The 21,429-nt window shown below is 41.8% G+C and overlaps 1 protein-coding gene across 1 annotated transcript; it reads left to right on the top strand.

Moving 5' to 3' along the window:
- The first annotated feature begins 10,811 nt into the window (after window positions 1-10,811).
- LOC125749686 (RNA-binding protein 42-like) lies at window positions 10,812-21,400 on the top strand. The gene is made up of 11 exons (XM_049027175.1): window positions 10,812-10,932; window positions 11,871-11,944; window positions 12,172-12,310; window positions 12,627-12,693; window positions 13,453-13,518; window positions 13,648-13,820; window positions 14,009-14,167; window positions 14,442-14,582; window positions 18,824-18,941; window positions 19,159-19,353; window positions 20,702-21,400. The coding sequence occupies exons 2-11, from the start codon at window positions 11,889-11,891 to the stop codon at window positions 20,812-20,814; spliced, it is 1,227 nt and encodes a 408-aa protein (XP_048883132.1). The 5' UTR covers window positions 10,812-10,932; window positions 11,871-11,888; the 3' UTR covers window positions 20,815-21,400.
- Window positions 21,401-21,429: the final 29 nt, after the last annotated feature.

Genomic DNA, 21,429 nt, shown 5'->3' with positions numbered 1-21,429 from the left:
TTTCATTCTGTTGCGAAGAGGAACACAGCTGAGGCCTACTTAACAGGTGGAGAACCACCACCTCTCACCCCAGCAAGAGTGCTGGAACATTTCCAAACCAGTGGACACCCTATCATTGAAGGCATCCCAGGAGTAACTCTTCAGAAGCAGAAAGACCCCAGGATACAAGTTCCTACATAAATGTTAGGTTTCTCACATGCACAATGAAAAATTTCCTTCTTGGAATTGGGGTGCTGGAGACGGTCATGCCTTTGTACTTTTGACGTAACTGATACTATCTTTTAAGCGTTATCATTGGTCTCTTTCCAGTGAATAATGGCGTTATTGATCTAGTGAATTCTCCTGCCACAATACAGCCTCATGCTTATATACGCGATTAAAAATTTTGCCAGATACTGCTGAATGCATTAAACCATTTTAAATGATGGTGGCCTGGACCAAATTGCCTTGGGGGGACCCTACCAGGAACAATTGCCCCCAAACATAGCTAGGATCACAGAGGCACAGAAAATCCTCTATCACAGTAAAATGGCAATTCATGGAGGGGTTCTGTAATTGGATTTCTATGCTAATTTCTATGTTTTTCCATAACGAACACCATGTTCAAGCTAAGGGTTTTCATAAGTGGACCTGGCACCAGAGCGACCGTAGGCCACAGTCTGATGACTGATTTTGTAATAGTATAGTCGGATTTGGGTTCGCACGTTTTGGACACTTGGTTGAAGAGAGGAGCTGAGCTGTCATCTGGTTGTCACCTGGTGGTGAGTTGGATCTGATGGTGGGGGAAGATGCCAGATAGACCTGGTAGACCTAAACGTATAGTGAGGGTGTGCTGGGAGCTGGGGGCTGACAGTTTTATAACCGTACGGACTCTTTCCAGAACGCACATTGTGGAAGTGCGAATGTTTTGCTGAAGTTTAAGCACAGAGTTAGTTCGTGTGCGTAAATGTCCAAATGTAAGTATGATGACCTGCATTTAAATATGTTTGTATCGCTGTTATTTACTTGCCTGTTTAAGTATCTGTTTTATTTTTTGTGATTATCGAGTGGTGTTTATTGCCGGGTATTTGTGTTTGTTTACAGTGTAATTATGAGTCCGTTTTTATTATATAAACTGTTTAATACATTAGATAATTAGTTATAACTTACAAGGGTTAACCTTTATAAGGTCTTCCGGTCTGTGGGACCCATTTTTAGTTTTTAGCTTAAGAAAAAATATTTTTTCAAACTGAGACTCATTGGCATTGGCTCATTTTCTGTGAGGAACATAAATCAGAAAACATTCACATTCACACGTATTTCCTTTAAAGAGCCGACTCGTCGGCTGTCAAATTTGAAACAAAATGGCTACCAGCGGAAATTGTTGTCGTGATGCTAACCGATGGCCACGGATTGTGAAAAGCACGGCACCATCCTGGCACAATGCACATTAACTCGTGATTAACTCAAATAGTATAAAATAATCTATTACTAATTCAAATAAAAGTCTATTATGAATTATGGCAGTTCCACCATATGTCCACAAGATGGCACCAAATGATCACAAGTAAAACTAAATAATAAGTTGGAGGCGCTCTCTTAACACGATTAATAACGGTAACGAACTTAAAATTTCAGCATACAAATGCCGGTACACTACAAATTGCTACATAAACATGATAGGGCATGGGAATCTAAAAATCTGCCATATAAGCAATCCAGTAGAACTACACTGCCACCATGCATACAGAAATAAATCAACTATATTGAATGCACAGAAAATATTACTCACTGAGCGTCATAAACGCACACCCGTACGGGCAGGAAAACGAAAACTAATAAAGGAGGTTAATGAAGCAGTAACTATAAAGTCTCGCGGGTGAACTTCTAGAGCTCCAGCTTTCTGGAGGCTGCTGCAAGGCAAGTAGTGTGCCGTAAAACGATCCAGCACTGCTGCAGGCTGACGTAGCTCCTAATTCCACTTCCGTCTTAACACCTGGTGTTTTATTCTAAGTGGCTTAACTAGAGATATTAGAGAGGTTGATTTATAATTTTTGTACCACAACACTCCTCAGAGTATGGTTCAGGATGGTCAGGATACTGCAATAGTCTGGACTTCACACGGCAACATAAAGTTTTCATCTTTGTTATTACTGAAGTTTCCACAGAGACCTCCCATGGCACTTTTGTAAACTGATGGTATTTCAATGGTGACTCCTGACACAACATAGCTCATCCTCAGTCCAAACTCTGTCTCAACAACAATATAGAGGCCTACCTGTGTAATTGAAAAGGTATGAAAAATGACTCCTAAACGTGGATGTGTTTGTGCCACTCAAGGATGTCAAGCGAGAATTAAAGAAGACATTGAAAGCCATCTTCTCCCCATCTGTCTGGATGACCTCTACCATGTTCTACACACATTCTCCATGTTAGCTGAAGAATCAGCTGTCAAAAGAATGATATCAAGCAGCTCCTAACATGGAGCATGTCCCTGAGCTATCAGGGTTATTGGCCTGCACTCCATCATTGATCTGGAATTTCTCGTTAGGTCCCCAGCTGTAGCCCTAAGAGCATTGTACCCATCTCCTCCTGACACATAGAGTGCATATCAAACAGACGCCCATGTGCAGAAAGCCTGGCCTGTCATGTAATGTTGTCGAGCATACATGCAGCCATACTTCAGAAGTGGCACAAACTCACTGTCACTCAGAATGAAGTCATCATCACATACACAACCCTCTGTACAAGCCCACTGTAGTTCTGAGGGCGTGATGAGGCACACACTTCATAGTGGCTATTAGCCTTGCACTGTGGTCCTGAAGTAGAAAAGAAGGCATGAAATCAGAAGAAGATGTCTTGCTATGACAAGTCTAAAACCCAAAATGGTGGTTTTCATTTTTGATATTCAGGACAAAAGCTGTTACATTTCCATACATCTACAGAGGCAAGGCCATCCTGGCGTACTGAATTATAGGCAGTGAGGGCACCACATAGGGCAGAATCATGGGCTCGATATAGGCACATGTCATTCACGCAATCCTCAAAAAACTGCTTAGGATCGACCTTGCTGTGACAACCTCTGAATGGGTGGTGGTTTTCCACAATTATCCCACAAAACTCCCTTAACTGGAACCAAGTCATTAAGTCAAGATGATAAGTGTTTCCAAAAATACTTGGTGGCAGGGTTCTTATCTGGTATAAGTATGTCATCTTCTTGCTGGTTGTTGCAATTACCACAGATTCTGCCCATCACTCTAGTATAGGAGTTGGAAAGAGTAAGAGTTGCTGACCCAGTTGAATTGTAATGTCAGACCAAAATCTGTCATCATCACCCCAAAATATCCACTGTAGAAGACTGAGAATTGTCCATTATCTTTATGAATTGGTAGGTTCACAAACGGGCTGTTAAGATAGGAAATGCATTATTATTAAATTGTTAAAACTAAAAACATAATTACTATTACAATATTCACTTTTTCCCCAAAAGTTATATTCTTCACTGTCCAGAAAATGACCAAATACACTTTCCAGTACCTTACAAGGACTTTCTTTACTTAAAACAGTTGCGTGTCCATAGACTGTGATGTCAATTATCTTAGTGGAGGAGACATCTTTATTATTTCCACAATTCTGGTTCTGGACACGTACCTCAAAGGGCACAAGTGTTGAGTCAGGTATGTTTACCAGTTTAACAGTTTACCATGTTTACCAGTAAGTGCATGTGCCCTGGAAATCAAATTTCTTATCATCAAAAGTACAGTAGTGGGGGTCACCACAGGTTGAAGGACAGGAGGTGCCAGATGGCTCATAATGATTGTTTTGTAGGCACTCAGTAGGTTGATGGATGGAGAAGATGCATAGACAAGGAACCAACCATGAGTCCCGACAGAACTCCAGTTGTGACTGCCTCACTCTAGTGTGCATCCCTTCACCCTTTGTCACCTCTCTTATAGTGCCCTTGCCACTTACCTGCCAGTAACTTAACACAAATTCAGCGGTTATGCAGTTATTGGTCCTGATGGCTGCTGATCAGTGCAGACCTCGCTCAGCTCTTTGCAGTCCTGAGAAGATGCTCTGCTCTGATGGTGGTGTAAATGAGGAGGCCCTCTCTCCCCTCCTGCCTCCTTTTCTTGAGGAGATGAGAAACTTGGTGTGCGAACAGGTGTACTCACTAAATGGTGTACTCCAGCAACACCATCCGGAGCTTCGAGCCAACTTGAACTTTAAGTTGATTCAAAAAGAAATCGCCTCTGTAAAGTCTGTCACTGATCGGCACTTCAAGGAGCTGGTTAATTATAAAAAGGGACTGCTATCTCTAGATAGTAATATTACTGAAATTAAGGACCAAAGTTGTCGTCTTAACCTTAAATTAATTGGGGTTAAACTTGGTCACGAGGGGAGTAATATGAGGTAATTTTTTAGCCAGCTCTGGCCTGCTATTTTCCCTCATCTCCCCAACTTTCAGCCAGCCATTAACCATACTCGCAGGCTGTACAGCTGGTCTGAAACCTCTTCTTGCCTCCCTCCCTCCTATCATCATGCACTTTATTGACATTCATGACCAGCAGACAGTGATGCATGAAGCCCACAAAGTCCAAGGCCTCAGTTTTGAAGGTGGGAGAATCTTTTTTAGCATCAGCAAGGAAGGCGATGAACACACCGGAGAGCAAAGTTGTTTGGACCTTCTCCTTTTCTGATCTTTCCTGTGCATCTGAAGCTCACCTTCGGAAGTCAGCATGTTTTGTGTACTACTCCATAGAACACGAATGCCCTCATGGACCATTTCCAGTCTCTTGAGACTCTTCCTGTTTGATTCCCTCTCCACCAAGTTTGCTGGTCATTTCTTGCATATCATTGTAATCGCCTTGAGTTCTGTGCATTATACTGCCCCGTTACCTGATGCTTCTGACTATGTTTAACTTGCCCTTCATGTTTGCTTTTGTTAATATAGTATATCAATATCTATATACATATTCAGTCCCCACTGATCTTCCTCACGTCCTTTATGTTTTTGAGCCATATAAATCCGAGTTTGGCTATAAGATGGGTAATGGGTAAAACTACATGCTAAAAACTCAAATGGCCTAATTGTCGGTGTTTGTTATAGACACCTAATGTAGCTGCAGAGGAAAGCAGAATATTATATGACGATATCAGGATTATGAGTAATAAAAATTGTGTGGTGGTTATGGGTGTTTTTAATTTACCTGGGATACAGTGGGACACAGTCTCTGGCTCTTATGTAAATAAACTTCAGATGGTGGAATTAGTACAGGATTGTTTTTTTACTCAGTTTGTTAAAACCCCATACCAGGGGAGATGCTCTTCTTGATCTTGTTTTCTCTAATAACCAGGATAGGGTTGGAAAATTAGAACCACTGGACGGTAGTGATCACAACATGATTAAATTTGAGGTTAATTCTAGTGTCTGAAGAGCAAAGTTCAGAACAAAAATACACAATCTGAGGAAGGCTAACTTGGGTATAAAGGGTATGAGACTGAAACTAGACACTAAACTGGATGGAATTCAACAGCAAAACTGCTGATGAGGCATGGGAATTTTTTAAAAGCACGTTGTTGCAAGTGCAAGAGGATGTCATACTTGTTTCCCACAAAAGATTCAAGATTCAAGACTTTTATTGTCATTGTTCAGTTGCCTGGGCAATGAAATTAACTGACGACCACAAAGATGCAAGAAAAGTGACATTAGAGAAAAAAAGAGACATTACAAGAAAAAAAAAAACTAAATCTAGGAATGTACAGCCAAGTTTACTATGGAAATTAATAATAAAGTCAGGAGGAAAATGGCTCTCTTCCACAAATGGAAATTAACTAACGACTTCAAAATAAAGTGGGGGTATCTATGTCTACAGATTGAGTTAAAAAATAACATTAGACTCGCCAAGAGGAATGTAGAAAAGAAGATTGCATTGGAGGCTAAGGATGACATTAAAAGCTTCTTCCAATATTTTAACTCCAAAAGAGCTCTAAAAGCTGAAATCACTAATCTGATATTATCAGCCAACCTTTAACATTACTATTTTACTATTTCCTTATCTACTGGTGTGGTACCTTCTGATTGGAAGTATGCTAATATAACACCCATATTCAATAAAGGGGATAGAAGTAATCCAGCAAATTATAGGCCAATCAGTTTAAATTGCATAACTGGAAAGGTAATGGAAGCTATAATCCACGTGAAAATGGTAGATTACATGGATTCAAATAACACTCTGAGGGACACCCAACATGGATGGATTTAGGAGAGGTAGATCCTGTTTAGCTAATCTACTTGAGTTCTTTGAGGAAGCTACAAGAGAAATCAATCACAAAAAGGTCTACAATATGATCTACTTAGATTTCCAGAAGGCCTTTCATGTTGTCCCTCACAAATGGCTCTTACTTAAGCTCAAAGCAGCAGGGGTTTTAGGAACTGTAGCAGCTTGCATTGACAACTGATTAACAGACAGGAGGCAGCGGGTAGTTATTAGAGGCACAATGTCGCAGTGGGCCTGCGTTCATAGTGGGGTATCGCAGGGTTCAATTTTAGAACCATGAAATCAGTAAACTGGTTAAATTTGCAGACAACACCAAGGTGGGTGGTGTGTCAGATACTACATTAGCAGCACAGAGGCTACAACAGGATCTTGATTTAATTAGAGACTGAGCTGATACCTGGCAGATGAAATTTAACGTAGATAAATGTAAAGTAATCCATGCAGGGAGCATAAATATAAAGTACAGATATTTTATGGGTTCAACTGAAATAAAGGTAGCTGATTATGAGAAAGATCTCGATGTGTATGTTGATGCTTCCATGTCCCACTCTCGCCAGTGTGGGGAAGCCAGTACCTGTAGGATGTTGGGATACATCTCTAGGTGTGTGGAGTTTACTGACTACATTTCCAGTAAAATTATTACATATTGCATGCAGGTGATTCCAATTATTCCGAAAGTATAAAATGACAAGGAGTGCATTGAAGGCTTTTACATGAGTTGATGAGGGAGCATGGGTCATTCATAGAGTTTTAAGACAACAGGTTCCACAAGTACTTTGGCCCAGGATAGATCCGTTACATTTTCCAGATTATTATTTATATGATCGCTATAGATTTAGTAGACACAGTATTACATATTTGTGTCAGTTATTGGAACCTTACATTTCCAAGAACACGCGTCGCTCTAAAGCCCATACCATTGCACAGTCTATGCGTATCGCTTTGCATTACTTTGCCAGTGGTTCATTTCGGTGAACTGTGGGGGATGCTGAACATTTAAGCAAAGCTACAGTGTGCAGTGAAATCAGGAAGGTTTATGTTGCATTAAAGTTCTTTTTAAATATATTCATTACCTTTCCTGGCCACTGAGGCATTCTTGGCATTAAGGAAACTTTCTTTGGAAATTATGGCGCTGAATCTTGAAACATCTAGTCGTTTGGAGTCACGTAGGCACAGCGAACAACATGGCGGATGCTTAAGGACTGCCTAAAATAATTAATTATCGAGAAGTACAGGCTCGCATTGTACCAAGTAGGTTTTATGAAGAATAGATCCTCGTCTGATAATATGAGGAAATGAATTCATTTAATGTGGATTGTACAATCTAAACAAACACCAATGGTTGCTATTTCCCTAGATGCCAAAAAAGCCTTTGACAGGGTGGAGTGGGGTTTGCTTCTCTCCACCCTGTCACATTATGGATTTGGCCCTGGCTTCTCCCAATGGGTGAAGATATTATATAAAGAACCAAAAGCAGCAGTGGTAACTAATAGGATTATATGACCTTTATTTGGTCTTTCGTGAGGGACCCGTCAGGGATGCTCTCTGAGCCCTTTGTTATTTATAATATTCCTGGAAACGCTGGAGATTCAAATCAGGCAGAATGGAAGGATCAAAGGATTGCAGAGTGGGGGCCAGGAACATAAATTATTATTGTACGCGGATGATATATTTGCTACTGTAACAGACCCCAAGATCCCTTCCACACTTCATGGATACTGTACAGTCCTATTCCAAACTATCAGGATATAAAATCAACCGATTAAATCCAAAGCCATGCTGGTGACACCAGTGTGCCATGCTTACATGATACAGAAGTTTAAATTTAGGTGGGTCCCAAAAGGCATGTATTTAGAAGTCCAACTCAGCCAAGATCTGGAGGACCTGATTGATTTGAAATTGAAGCCAGTCTTATGAAAAATACAAACAAAATTAGAAAAATGGAAAAAATACAAGGAAAAATACAAGATCGATATTATTAAAATGATAGTGGCGGCTCAATTTAATTATCTGTCAGTGATGTTACTCATCATAATAACACCCACTGTCTTTAAGAGATATGATGAGTTGATAAAACAATTCTTATAGCAGGGGAAACAAGCAAGAATTAAATTGAGCAAGCTATGTACCCCTAGGGAAAAAGGAGGACTCGGTTTACCAGACCCAAGGCTGTATAGATTGTCTTTTGAAATGACAAAATTAGCTAAATATTGGAAACAATTAGATAAAAGACCAAACTGGATGGATATCGAGGAGGAGTTATGTTTACCATTCTGCTAGTGGGTCTGCTCATTGACAAAAACACCGATATATTGGAAGCAGTGGCAAATAAGTGCTATATCTACCATAGGAGACATATCAAAAAGGACAATTTAAATCATATGAAGAATTGAGGCGCCAATATAAATTAGAGGGTAAACAACACTTCTGGAAATATTTACAAATCAGAAACAGTGTGAAATCTCTTTGAAAGTTCAAAACTTGCTCGGAATATCCTATTTTAGACTACCTGAGATTATCACAAGTACATTGTACAGCCTCTGATTTTTGTAAACTAACAAACCTGTCAACTAGTAATGAATTCACCAGTATTAAACTACGATGGCAAAAAGATATAAACATAGGACAAGAAAGGTGGCTGGGGATTTTGGCAGATTGTGGAAGGTATGTGAGAGGCGTGAGACAGAAATTTACACAATACAAAATCATACACAGATATTATCATACTCCTGTGAAGTTACATAAAAAAAAACCAAATACTGAATGTGTCCAAAAGAACACCTTGTGTTATTATGGTTGGCCTAATCACAGCTTCCAGAATCATTCTAAAGCACTGGAAATCAACTCTGCCCCTGAACTTGAAAGAATGGACAAATGCTATGGTGGAGATTGCATCTTACGAATCTATGTTAGACAGAATCAAAGACTGCAGAGGAGACGAAGAGGATGGGGAGAACCCATGGGACTTTTTTAGGACCAGCATTGGATGATCTCGCGTATTGTAAATTGGATCCAGTGTGGATTGTGGGACATGATGCTGTTGGGGACTGGATTTGCACTCACCCTTGTCTTGGTTGCCCTCCCCCTGTGACCGATTGCCTTGTACTGAAGCAAATTCTGAAGCATGTGTTCGCCCTGTGCCAACAAACCAGGTTTTGTTTGTTTATTGTGTTTGTTCTGATTTTCTTAATGAAAAATTTAATAAAAATAAATTTAAAAAAATCTAATCGTTTACCATACATAAATCATTACCTGATCAGTAACTGCATTTAATTTGTCAGGCTTTCCTAACATCATTGGAGCCATTGACTGTACACACGAGGATAAAGGCTCCAGCAGGTCCAACAGAGCCTGATTACATAAACCACAAATATCAGTTCTAGTGTACAGATAAGTATTGGTATAATACCTCACATTTATATATAAAAGGTGAAAATGTAATCGTCCAACAATATCAATGGATGTGATTACTATTTCCTAATCCCTGTCTCCCAAGCAACAGAAAAATCACACGCGTTCGCGGAAACAAAAAAAAGCAATCACTCCTTACGCAGCGGTACATACAAAATACATTGTCCGAGAGTGGCGAGCAAAACGATGGTCGGAAGTCAGGCAAGGGGATCGAAAATACGAGAGAGCAGTCAAAACCAAAGCGAAAGTACAAAGCGGCAAAGTAAGAAATCAGAAACCAATCAATTAGAACCGTCATACACAAGAAGTCAAATACCATACAAACACAACAACCAAAAACACTCCAGAGGTTGCGAGGTGCGGACCTCTTCTGTACAGGAACCGGAAGTGACGAGAGTATATTGGAGGTGGGAGAGAGGCGTGTTCAGGTCCGGGAGGCAGACTCGTAGGGGTGGCTGACGAACGGCGATCGTGCAGGACGTCCGGAGAACCTACAGGACAACCCCCCCCCATAAATTTTACGGCACGTAACATTTACAAATAAAAATGACGTATAATTGCACATAAAGCTATTATGCTCCTGCACCATGTGACTTCATGATGTCAAACCGCCTGTGCAGCATTGAGAATAACGTTCTTCATGTGTCACAAGGCTTGTTTCTGAAATATTCCTCTTGAAAAGTTTTTTTGCAACTAAAAATGACGTATAATTGCACATAAAGCTATTATGCTCCTGCACCATGTGACCTCATGATCTCAAACCAACTGTGCAGCAGAGAGAATAATGTGCCTCATGTGTCACAATGCTTATTTTTGAAATATTCCTCTTGAAAAGTTTTTTGCAACTAAAAATGACGTATACATGCACACATGTCTGCACATTTTTGCTAATATTTTATTATATCTTTTCATGGGACAACACTGAACAGTGTAAAGAAGCCAGTGTACAGCTCGTATAACAATGTACATTTGCTGTCCCTTTAAAATAACTAAACACACAGCCATTAATGTCTAAACCACTGGCAACAAAAGTGAGTAGACCCCTAAGAGAAAATGTCCAAATTGTGCCCAAAGTGTCAATATTTCGTTTGACCACCATTATTTTCCAGCATTGCCTTAACTGTCTTGGGCCAGGTTGCTACTGGAATCCTCTTCCACTCCTCCATGACGAAATCTATTGGGCGCCTTTTTCTTACGTCATTTTCACGCGACAGTTTCTAAAGGGGATCGAAAATAGTCATTTCACACGAGAAACCAAAACGTAAGATAAATTATATGGTTTGGTAGAAATTTCCAGTATAACTTAAAATCTCATAGAACAATATTTTGAGATATAGAGATGCGATTCCTAAACTATTAACTTTTAAAAATGTTTTCGGGTCCTGTTAGTGCGCGCCGGGTAGCATTAGCAAAGTAAACGGAAAAGTGGTTAGTTAATTTGCTAGCCCCTTGTATATTCGCTAAGTTCATTATCTATAAAGGGTCAAAACTGGCAATCATTTGCAATATTTAGCGTATTTTTTTAGAACGAACCTGTTGCGGGTGTATAAAGTTCATTTAATCATGCAACATCTAGTTGATGCGTGGGTTTAAATTGTACATATATTTTTATTTAACAATTATTATGCTATTTCTAGTCATCTTAATGTTACTACATGATCTTCCCAATAAGGTCAGACCAGTAAGAGTGTTATTTAGTCCTTAATTAATTTCTAAATTGGCTGGAAAATGTCGTTATTGTTATTTTAAAACATATTAAGGTATTTAAGACCGTTCGTGTCTGTGTGATGCTCTTAGCTATGATTTTTCATGGTATTTTTTAGAAGAGAAGCATCACTAACAGCAATTACCTAGCTTGCGTGATACATTTTCAGTTGCTCTTGTAAATATTGTTCGTAATCATCAAAATGATAATCAGGGTATCTGTGCATTTTAAAAGACGGATTGTCTGTGCACAGACATTGCATTGCGTTGCAGACTTGAATTTCAGGCAAACATAAGTAAAAGTAAAATTTGTGCCCAACTCTTACTAATGGCAGATTTCCACAAACAAATAATTGATTTTGACTTTCTTAATCTTTGTAGACTAATGCTTAGTATGGATCAAAAGCTGAATATATTTCCTTTCATTAAAATGCAATCCATACTAAACACAAATTCAATGCAGTATCAGAAAACAATGTCTGTTCTTCTTTACAGTACAGAGTTGTAGGAGCAATGGCAGTGAAGTCAGGAGAGGAGCGACTAAAGGAAATGGAGGCTGAAATGGCATTGTGAGTAAAAACCGCATATTAGGCCCTCCCACATTTTATGCAGATCTTTTTTTTGGTGCCTGTTCTCCAGTACTATCTAGTTTAATAGACTGACGTACCTCTGGATGTTTATGGGATTACTGAAGTAAATGAGAATCGAAAGAAATGTTATATTTCTTATAATTAGCCCTATGGTGACTACTATCGTGATCTGAGTGGACTGGGTAGTTGTTCTTTCTCATCCTCAGATTTGAACAGGAAGTACTGGGTGGTCCAGTGCCTGTTCCTGGTGGCAGCCCAGCAGTGGTAGAGGCTGTGTCCGTCACCCTTGCTGTGCCTGCTGTGCCCGTTGTCCGACCCATCATTGGGACCAACACTTACCAGCAGGTGCGCACATAGGCATAGCTGGACTTCTACCAATAGACACCTGGCTTCCTTTCTCTATACTCAGGCAGGGGAGATGTAGTGTTTTGAGAACTTAGGGCTTTGAGTTACTGGTCTGGCACTCGTATAGTATCGTTGAGGTGCTGAACTTGTGTATTTAGAAAATAACTATAAGATAAGTTTAAAATACATAGAGGTTTAGGCATATTTCTTTAAAACACTCAACTGAGCAGCATTCACATTTCTTCATTTTTTTTCAAGTATTTGTTGTGGATTTTCTTTTCCCTTCTCATTTTAAGTTTCATATGGATCTTTTCAGGTACAACAGAGTCTAGAGGCGAGGGCTGCCTTTGTGGGAACCCCACCCCCAGCCTTTGTTGGGCCAGGTAAAAATGTGCTGTAATTATTGATAATCAGTAATAATAAACAACCTTGTTTTGCATCCAAGACTATATAAGGGATAATTGTGTTAACCACCGCATGCAAAACAGTTCACAGTTCAGCATACACACACACAGTGTGTGTGCTTAAGACAAAAAATAAAATTATCGTCAGAACATATAAAAGTTAAGAATAACGTGACAGAAAAATTTTCTCCATTATCCAAAAATGTGATATTTTGTTGGATGGATGACTAGATGTTTCAGTTTCCAAACTTCCTCAAGGGCACCCCAGCCTTTCCATTTGTTTGTTACAGTTTACATTTATCAGTTTAATTGGTTAATAAAATCAGTGAGGTATTGATTAGTTATATGAGGTGGGGTACGAATTGAATCAAAAATACATGGGTGCATTGGATAGTTGCAAATACTGGGTTGAGGTTAGGAGAGATTATGAAGAAGCTAAACTGACACACCTTGTGTATAATAGCATAGTTTTAAACAAACACGAAGAGCATTTGAGCATCATTTTCTTGGACTGTCTGACTTGCACAGTACTGTAGGTCTTGAAATTATATGGTCCCCTATCTTTAGGCAGATGCATGAAATGTGATGATTCTGTGAGATGAGACTTAGGAAATGCTTATCATGGGGTATGCTAGGCTGATGTAATAGTGGTCGGGCATTCTCAAGTTATGGCATAGTCAGCAGGCATATCAGTGCCTCTGTTGAATGTTTAATGGATTTCTCGTTCTTATTTTCCAGCTGTTCCTCCAGTCAGGCCTTCTCCAATGCGACCTGCATTTGTTCCACACATACTGCAAAGGGCAGGTATCTGGCATTTAAAATATTGATGACTGTCTGAAAATGACAAACTTTTAAGGATTTTTCCTGAATTACTTGTTCTGAATTTTGTTTTGGAGGAAAATATTTTTTTTCTTGTTTGGTATTTTTTTGAAGGTAGTCAAAAATTGCCCATGATGCGTGGACCTCCTCCCCAGGGTATGATGGCTCCGCCTTTACCCAGACCACCTCCACCTCCCCCTATGATGATGGCTCCTCCCATGCCTGGCCCCCCTCAGCATCACATGGGTCCTATGGGACCAATGGGACACATGGGCACCATGCCATCGGTTAGTGTCAGGGGGAGGTAAATGGCATGAAACATACTCAGGATTGCCCTCCCTTGTTGTTCATGTGTTCATCATCTTTCTCATACAGTTTTCTTTTATAACTCTTTTCATTCCATCTCATCTTACTTTGAGTGCATGTTTTTCCTTCTATCCTCTCAATCTCCATTTGTTAATGCTCTTGTCCACAGGTAGGAGGCATGAATCCAATGGTGTCGGTTCCACCACGTCCTGTAGTCCAGGTCCCTCCTAAACTAACACCCACAGTTATCCAGGCTGCCCCAACTGTCTACACAGCTCCCCCAGCACCCAAGAAACCTGACCTTCGTGCTCAGAGACAAGCACGCATGGTAAATGCAGCCACAAACTTACTCACGAACTTCCTAATGTGTATATATATTCTTTCTCTTGAAAACATCAGGATGGTTTGTATATGCAGTGTCAGTAGTCAAGACAGAGTAGCATGTCTGTAACTGAGTCACTTATACAAGTCGTCTTTTAAGCATAAAGCACGCTGTTCACATCTTCAATTAGCTTGTTTTACTGAACCCATATGCTAAGTTTTCTTTATGCACCAGCTTCTGCCTCTCACTTCCTCTACTTCATACTTGCTTCATCTCTTAGGAGGAGTTGGCAGCTTCAGTGGCGGAGCAGCAGGCAGCAGTAGTAGCAGCTGGCCTCCTAGAGGCGAAGAAGGAGAGCTCCACCACAGACGAGGCTGTCATTGGCCCCAGTATGCCAGAGCCTGAACCCATCCACACTGAGGTTTGCATGCACTTTACCTTTAAAGAGGAAATGCTTGCCCAGACACTGTAAATTTTATTTATTTTGTTGTATTTAGTGACATTCCCATATATGCTGCTCAAAATAATTAAAGGAACACTTTGAAAACACATCAGATATCAATGGAAAAAAATCATGCTGGATATCTGTGCTGTATAATGTGTTACGAATGAAAGAATGGCACATCATTTGATGGAAATGAAAATTATTGACCTAGTGGGCTGAATTCAAAGGCACCCTGAAAATCAAAGTGAAAAAATGATGCCGCAGGCGAGTCCATTTTGCCGAAATTTCATTGCAGCAACTCAAAATCGTACTGCGTAGTTTGTATGGTGCCCACGTGCTTGTATGCATGCCTAACAATGTCGACGCATCCTGAGGGAATCTCCCCCAGACCGTGACTGAGCCACCACCAAACCAGTCGTGCTGAACAATGTTACAGGCAGCATAACATTTTGCATGGCTTATTCAGACCCTTTCACATCTGTGCTCAGGGTGAAATTGCTCTCATTTATGAAAAGCACAGGATGCCAATGGCGAACCTGCCAATTCTGGTATTCTATGGCAAATGCCAATCGAGCTCCACAGTGCAGGGCAGCGAGCACAGGGTCCACTAGAGGACGTCGGGTCCACTAGAGGACGTCAGGCCCTCAGGCCACCCTCATGAAGTTTCTGATTTTGGTCAGAGACATTCACACCAATGGCCTGCTGGAGGTCCTTTTGTGGTCATCCTGTTCCTCCTTGCACAAAGGAACCGATACCAGCAGTGATACTGACTGAAGCCAAATGCGAAACTAGTGGAAAAACTGTCAGTCAGAAAAGATGAGGAAGGAAAAATGTCAGGAAGAACGTCCCCCTGATCTGAACCCAAGCAGTGTTTTATTATTGGACTTCTGTGCTCGCCACGGATTGTCCATAATGAACACCATGTTCAAGCATAAGGGTGTCCATATGTGCACTTGGCACCAGGACACCCTAGGCCGCAGTTTGATGATCAACTTTGTAGTCGTGTCATCGGACTTGCGGCCACATGTCTTGGACACTTGGTTGAAGAGAGGGGCAGAACTGTCAACTGATCGCTACATGGTGGTAGGTTGGCTCCGCTTGTGGTGGAGGAAGCCGGCCAGACCTGGCAGGCCCAAGTGCATAGTGAGGGTCTGCTTGGAACGTCTGGTGGAATCTCCTGTCAGGAGGAGCTTCAACTCCCACCTTCAGCAGAGCTTCTCCCATATCCCAGGGGAGGCGGGGGACATTGAGTTTGAATGGGCCTTGTTCCATGCCTCCATTGGCACGGTGGCAGATCGGAGCTGTGGCCGTAAGGTGGTCGGTGCCTGTCGTGGCGGCAATCCCTGAACCCGCTGGTGGACACTGGTGGTGAGGGATGCCGTCAAGCTGAAGAATGAGTCCTATTGGGCCTTTTTGGCCTGTGGGACTCCAGGTACCGGGGGCCAAGCGGAATGCGGCTTCGGCAGTCGCCGAGGCAAAAACTCCGGTGTGGGAGGAGTTTGGCGAGGCCATGGAAAACGACTTCCGGACGGCTTTGAGGAGATTCTGGTCCACCATCCAGCGTCTCAGGGCGGCAAGTGGTGCAACATCAACACTGTTTTTGGTGGGGATGGGGTGCTGCTGACCTCAACTCGGGACGTTTTTTGGTCGGTGAGGGAAATACTTCGAAGACCACCCCAATCCTACCGACACACCTTCCAATGCAGAAGTAGAGTCTAGGGACTTGGGGGTGGACTCTCCTATTTCTGGGGTGGAGGTCATTGAAGTGGTGGCCCTGGGGGTGGATGAGATGCGCCCGGAGTTCCTTAAGGCTCTTTAAGAAGGGGGACCGGAGGGTGTGCTCCAGCTATAGGGAGACCACACTTCTCAGCCTCCCTGGTAAGGTCTATTCGGGGGTTCTGAAGAGGAAGATCCGTCAGTTTGTCGAACCTCAGATTCAGGAGGAGCAATGTGGTATTCGCCCTGGCCATGGAACAATGGACCAGCTCTATACTCTCAGCAGGGTCTTAGGGGGTTTATGGGAATTTGCCCAAGTAATCTACATGTGTTTTATGGACTTGGTGAAGGCATTCGACCGTGTCCCTCTGGGAGTCCAGTGGGGAGTGCTCCGGGAGTATGGGGTGCCGGGCTTTCTTATAAGGGCTGTTCAGTCCCTGTATGACTGTTGTCAGAGCTTGGTCCGCATGGGCGGCAATAAGTCGTCCTTGTTTCCAGTGAGGGTTGGACTCCCTTTGTCACCGATTCTATTCATAGCTTTTATGGACAGAATTTCTAGGTGCAGAAAGGGCGTTGTGGGTTTGGTGACCTCAGGATTAGGTCTCTGCTTTTTGCAGATGATGTGGTTCTGTTGGCTTCATTGGACCGTGACCTTCGGATCTCACTGGGGCAGTTCGTAGCCGAGTGTGAAGCGGCTGTGATGAAAATCAGCACCTCCAAATCCGAAACCATGGTCCTCAGCCAGAAAAGGGTAGAATGATTTCTTCGGGTCGGGGAGGGGGGTCCTCCCCCAAGTGGAGGAGTTTAAGTATCTCAGGGTCTTGTTCACGAGTGAGGGAAGGATGGAACGGGAGATCAACAGGCAGATCGGTGCAGCATCAGTAGTGATGTGGGCGCTGCATCAGTCTGTCATGGTGAAGAAAGAGCTGAGCCAAAAGGCAAAGCCCTCGATTTTACCAGTCAATCTACGTTCCTACCCTCACCTATGGTCATGTTATATGGTAGTGAACAAAAGAATGAGATTGCGAGTACAAGCGGCCGAAATGAGTTTCCTCCACCGGGTGGCTGGGTTCTCCCTTACAGATTGACCGAGCTCCACATTCTTTCGGGAGAGACTCAGAGTAGAGCCGCTGCTCCTCCGCATTGAGAGGAGCCAGATGAGGTGACTCGGGCATCTGCTTAGGATGCCTTCTGGACGCCTCCCTGGTGAGGTGTTCCGGGTATGTGTCACTGGGAGGAGGCCTCGGGGAAGACCCAGGACACGCTGGAGGGAGTATGTCTCTCGGCTGGCCTGGGAATGCCTCGGATACCCCCGGAGGAGCTGGATGAAGTGACCGGGGAGTAGGAAGTCTGGGTTTCCCTGTTGAGACTGCTGCCCCCGCGACCCGACCTCGGATAAGTGGAGGATAATGGATGGATTGATGGACTTGTTTTATCAAATAAGCATTTCCGCTGTTGTGAGTTAATTTCATACATGCAAAACATTCTTGTTCTTGTTGTCTGCATGGGGGTCATTCCATATGAAATCACCCCGAGGGTCACCCTCCTGGCAGTTCTGAAACCGTGAACTATGAAATATTTTGTGTGTTGGTTGAATCTATTTGGCAGCAAGAGCATGACAGCTCATTCTTAAAAAATCATAACTCCAAAAGTTAGCTCAGCAACGTCATCAAATTTTTGTACGATCATCTTCAGATATATGACCAAACATGGTAAAAATTGGAAAATCTTAGTTAACTGCCGTCACAGTCAAATGAGGATATGAATATAGGCAATCCTGGAAATTGAGCACATTTCAGAAACTTACTCTGACACTTCTGTAACAGTAATGCATATGGTTACTGCATACACATGACTTAATATGTGATAAATGGCAGGAAAACAACTTTGTCTAGTATTGTGTTTGTTTAAATTCTACAGGAAAAAGTTCACACCACAAAGTTTCACAGCTATATATGCCACATCAATGGAGCTATAAATGTCAGAAGTTGGACTGAAGTGCTGAGTCTGCAACTGTATAAAATTACAATTTTGAAGGGCTGTAGTTTCACAACTATTAGAGATACAGACCTAATATTTGGAATTTTTCTCTGAGTTTGGTGTAGGAGCACCTGTGATTTATTTTTCAGGGGAATCTGGGAGGGTGTGCTTGGAATTTTTTTTTCTCCAAACTGGGTGATTTAATATGGGTTCCCTCCCATCCAAGGATATATCGTCATAAGTCAGGTGACTTGGTGCCTCTAGATTGTCCATAGTGGTGTGCATGAGTGTGCTTGTGTATGTGCTCAGCAATGGACTCGCAGGCCATGCAGAGTGTTTGATGCCTTATCCTACCTGCTACAGGCACTGGGCGTGCTGTGAACTGCACTACATTAGCAGTTATAGGAAATGATAGCATGCATTTGTCATTTGTTTCTCTTCTCATGTGACTCATCATAGGCACACTGGAGTGGAGGTCCAAGTTCCAGGTTAAGAGATTAACTTGTAATGTTTCAATCCAGCCAGCAGATGGTAGTTCTGAGGAAAAAAAGAAGGGAAAGCAGGAAAAGGTTAAGAAGTGCATTCGCACAGCAGCTGGGAGCTCCTGGGAAGATCAAAGCCTGCTGGAATGGGACTCAGGTACCACACCAGCCATCGATATGAATTCTGCCTAAAATAAGCTAATTTTAACCCTGCTGCTCAGTGAAGATACTGTGTCCTGGTATATGCACTGAGCAGGTACTTGCAAAGGAAATAATGCAGTTCCAACTTCACTGTTTCCAGTTTTGTTTTATAAATGTTTGTATCATCTTACCCTCGATCAGTTTACAAAAGATACAAAACTCTTTCATGGCAGATGATTTCAGGATCTTCTGTGGAGACCTGGGCAATGAGGTTAACGATGACATCTTGGTGCGGGCCTTCAGCCGCTACCCATCCTTCCTGAAGGCAAAGGTGGTGCGGGACAAGCGCACAGGAAAGACCAAGGGCTATGGCTTTGTTAGCTTCAAGGACCCTAACGACTATGTACGAGCAATGAGGGAGATGAATGGTGAGGAGGTTTTTCTGAGTTGGTCTCTCCCTTGCTTATTATTAGTTTGCTGTTGTATGAATGAGCCTTTAAGTGAGATGGTGTTTTTGAATTTCCCATTGGTTTTTTTGCTTGATTGTTTTCATGTACACGCAGTCCTTGGGTTAAGAATGTCCACCTTACGGACAACTTGTATTTGGGAATGGACTACCGTAATGGAATGGATCTCGTTCGTGACCTGCGGACTGCCTGTACTTTATCCTGTCACTTCTCCAGGAATGCAAACTTGTCACCTTTTGGCCAAATTTACCATTCTGAACCCAAACCGAAATAGGTAACTTTGTGATTGTTGTAGATCCAATGAGTTTTTGAACTGGGGTGGGGGGGGGGGGTGGTTGTCTGCAAGGACGGAGTCATGGGTAGAGGTGCACCAGTCCGATTATTCAGCTCGTTATTGGCAGCGATGCATACCTAATTAACCAAAGGCAGCAACAGTCTCCCAGATGCAGGTGCGCAAGTGAAGCGTGCAACTTGGGTTTGTTTTGTGTCAGTGGAAATATGCCATAAGCCAGTTACAGCACTGCAGAGATTTTTCAACCTAAGAGGACTAAATCTGGTATGGTTGTATTTTGGTTTTCATCTTCAAGACCGGCATCCACTACTATACTACTACTATAGTGAATGCAAGGTAACTTTTAGCCCAATGCTTGACGATGGAAATTCGGAATGGGGAGAAAGGGTCGTAATTTGCGTTTAACTTGCTAATAGCTTGTAAGTAACGTTAACTGAAGCTTTCAGTGTTAGCTAGTCCTGTTAAACACTACACATTGTCAGTTGTGTAGTGGACCTGGCATTATTTTGCTTCAGCCTCAAAGCTAGCCGAATGCTCGCTTACTGGTGATGACCAAAGCTACATCCTATGAACCATTTCTGTTTTTTTGACCGCCACTAGATGATGCTCTTGGTTTGCTTTAGATTCTTTTATGAACAGAGAGCACCATCTAGTGGGATCATAAAATATGGCAAATTGAAATCCGTTAAGTTGCATCCTTGTCAACTTTTTCATCCCAATGAGGCTGCAGCCTTGCTTCGGTTTTACCATTTTGCTTCTGCTGTCACTTAAACAGTGTACCATATACATGCATGCATATGTGTATACATTGTTCATTTATCTATTTGTTTTTCTTCCTAAGACATTAATTTGTATGTCAGTATTGTCAGCAAATTCATATAATTTATAAGAATAAATTCGAATATTTCCTAGAAGCAGTTTCTCCCAAGGTCAGTTAGAGGATGCTGAGTCTCCTCTGTAGATCAGAAACCAAGTTCATTGCTCTGACAGCTGTCTCTCCATCCTCCTCCTCTCCAGGAAAATACGTGGGAAGTCGTCCCATTAAGCTGAGGAAGAGCATGTGGAAGGATAGGAATCTGGAGGTGGTGCGAAAGAAGCAGAAAGAGAAGAAGAAACTTGGGCTCAGATAGGCTTGTTTCCTGCAGAGATTGGTGTGTCTGTGTGTGTGTCTGTGTGTGTGTCTGTGTGTGTGTGTAATTTCATCTCTAGGGTGCAGGACCGGACCTGTATGAAGTTGAAAATATCTCTTCGCTGACCTAATGTTACTTTTCTGTCATCTATGACTATAGATATTAAATTCTTTTAGGATCTCCTTTGTAAAGCCATTGTGAATTTGTTCATTGATCTTTCCCTAGATTGAATGAATACATTTTATGTATTCTTGACAGTTTTTTTTTTTTTTATCTCTATGAATAAGGCTTTCCCCCCCACATTTCAAAACTTCACTCCTATAGTAATGATTTTTGTTTGTTCCCATTTAAAGTTTATTTTTTGCATTACTGTCAATACATTTATTTGCCCTGTAATTTTCAGTATGACGAAAGCTTGAGTAAGTTTTACTTTAGACGAGATTGATTACATTGCCTGTTGTTAAAATGTGAAAGACGTTACCTTTTTAAAGATACATAGACAATTAATAAGCCTTTTTGTTTTATTTTGCGTTTGAAGTTGATAGAAAGACCCCAAAAACAAGTGAATAAAGTTGAATGTTTTTAATATCGTTCTTACTTTAAAATTATCCCAAG

This window comes from Brienomyrus brachyistius, chromosome 9 (genome assembly GCF_023856365.1).
Source record: "Brienomyrus brachyistius isolate T26 chromosome 9, BBRACH_0.4, whole genome shotgun sequence".
In the NCBI taxonomy this organism is placed as follows: Eukaryota; Metazoa; Chordata; class Actinopteri; order Osteoglossiformes; family Mormyridae; genus Brienomyrus; species Brienomyrus brachyistius.
Note: the sequence above shows the minus strand (reverse complement) of the source record. Positions and strands in the feature narration are given on the sequence as shown.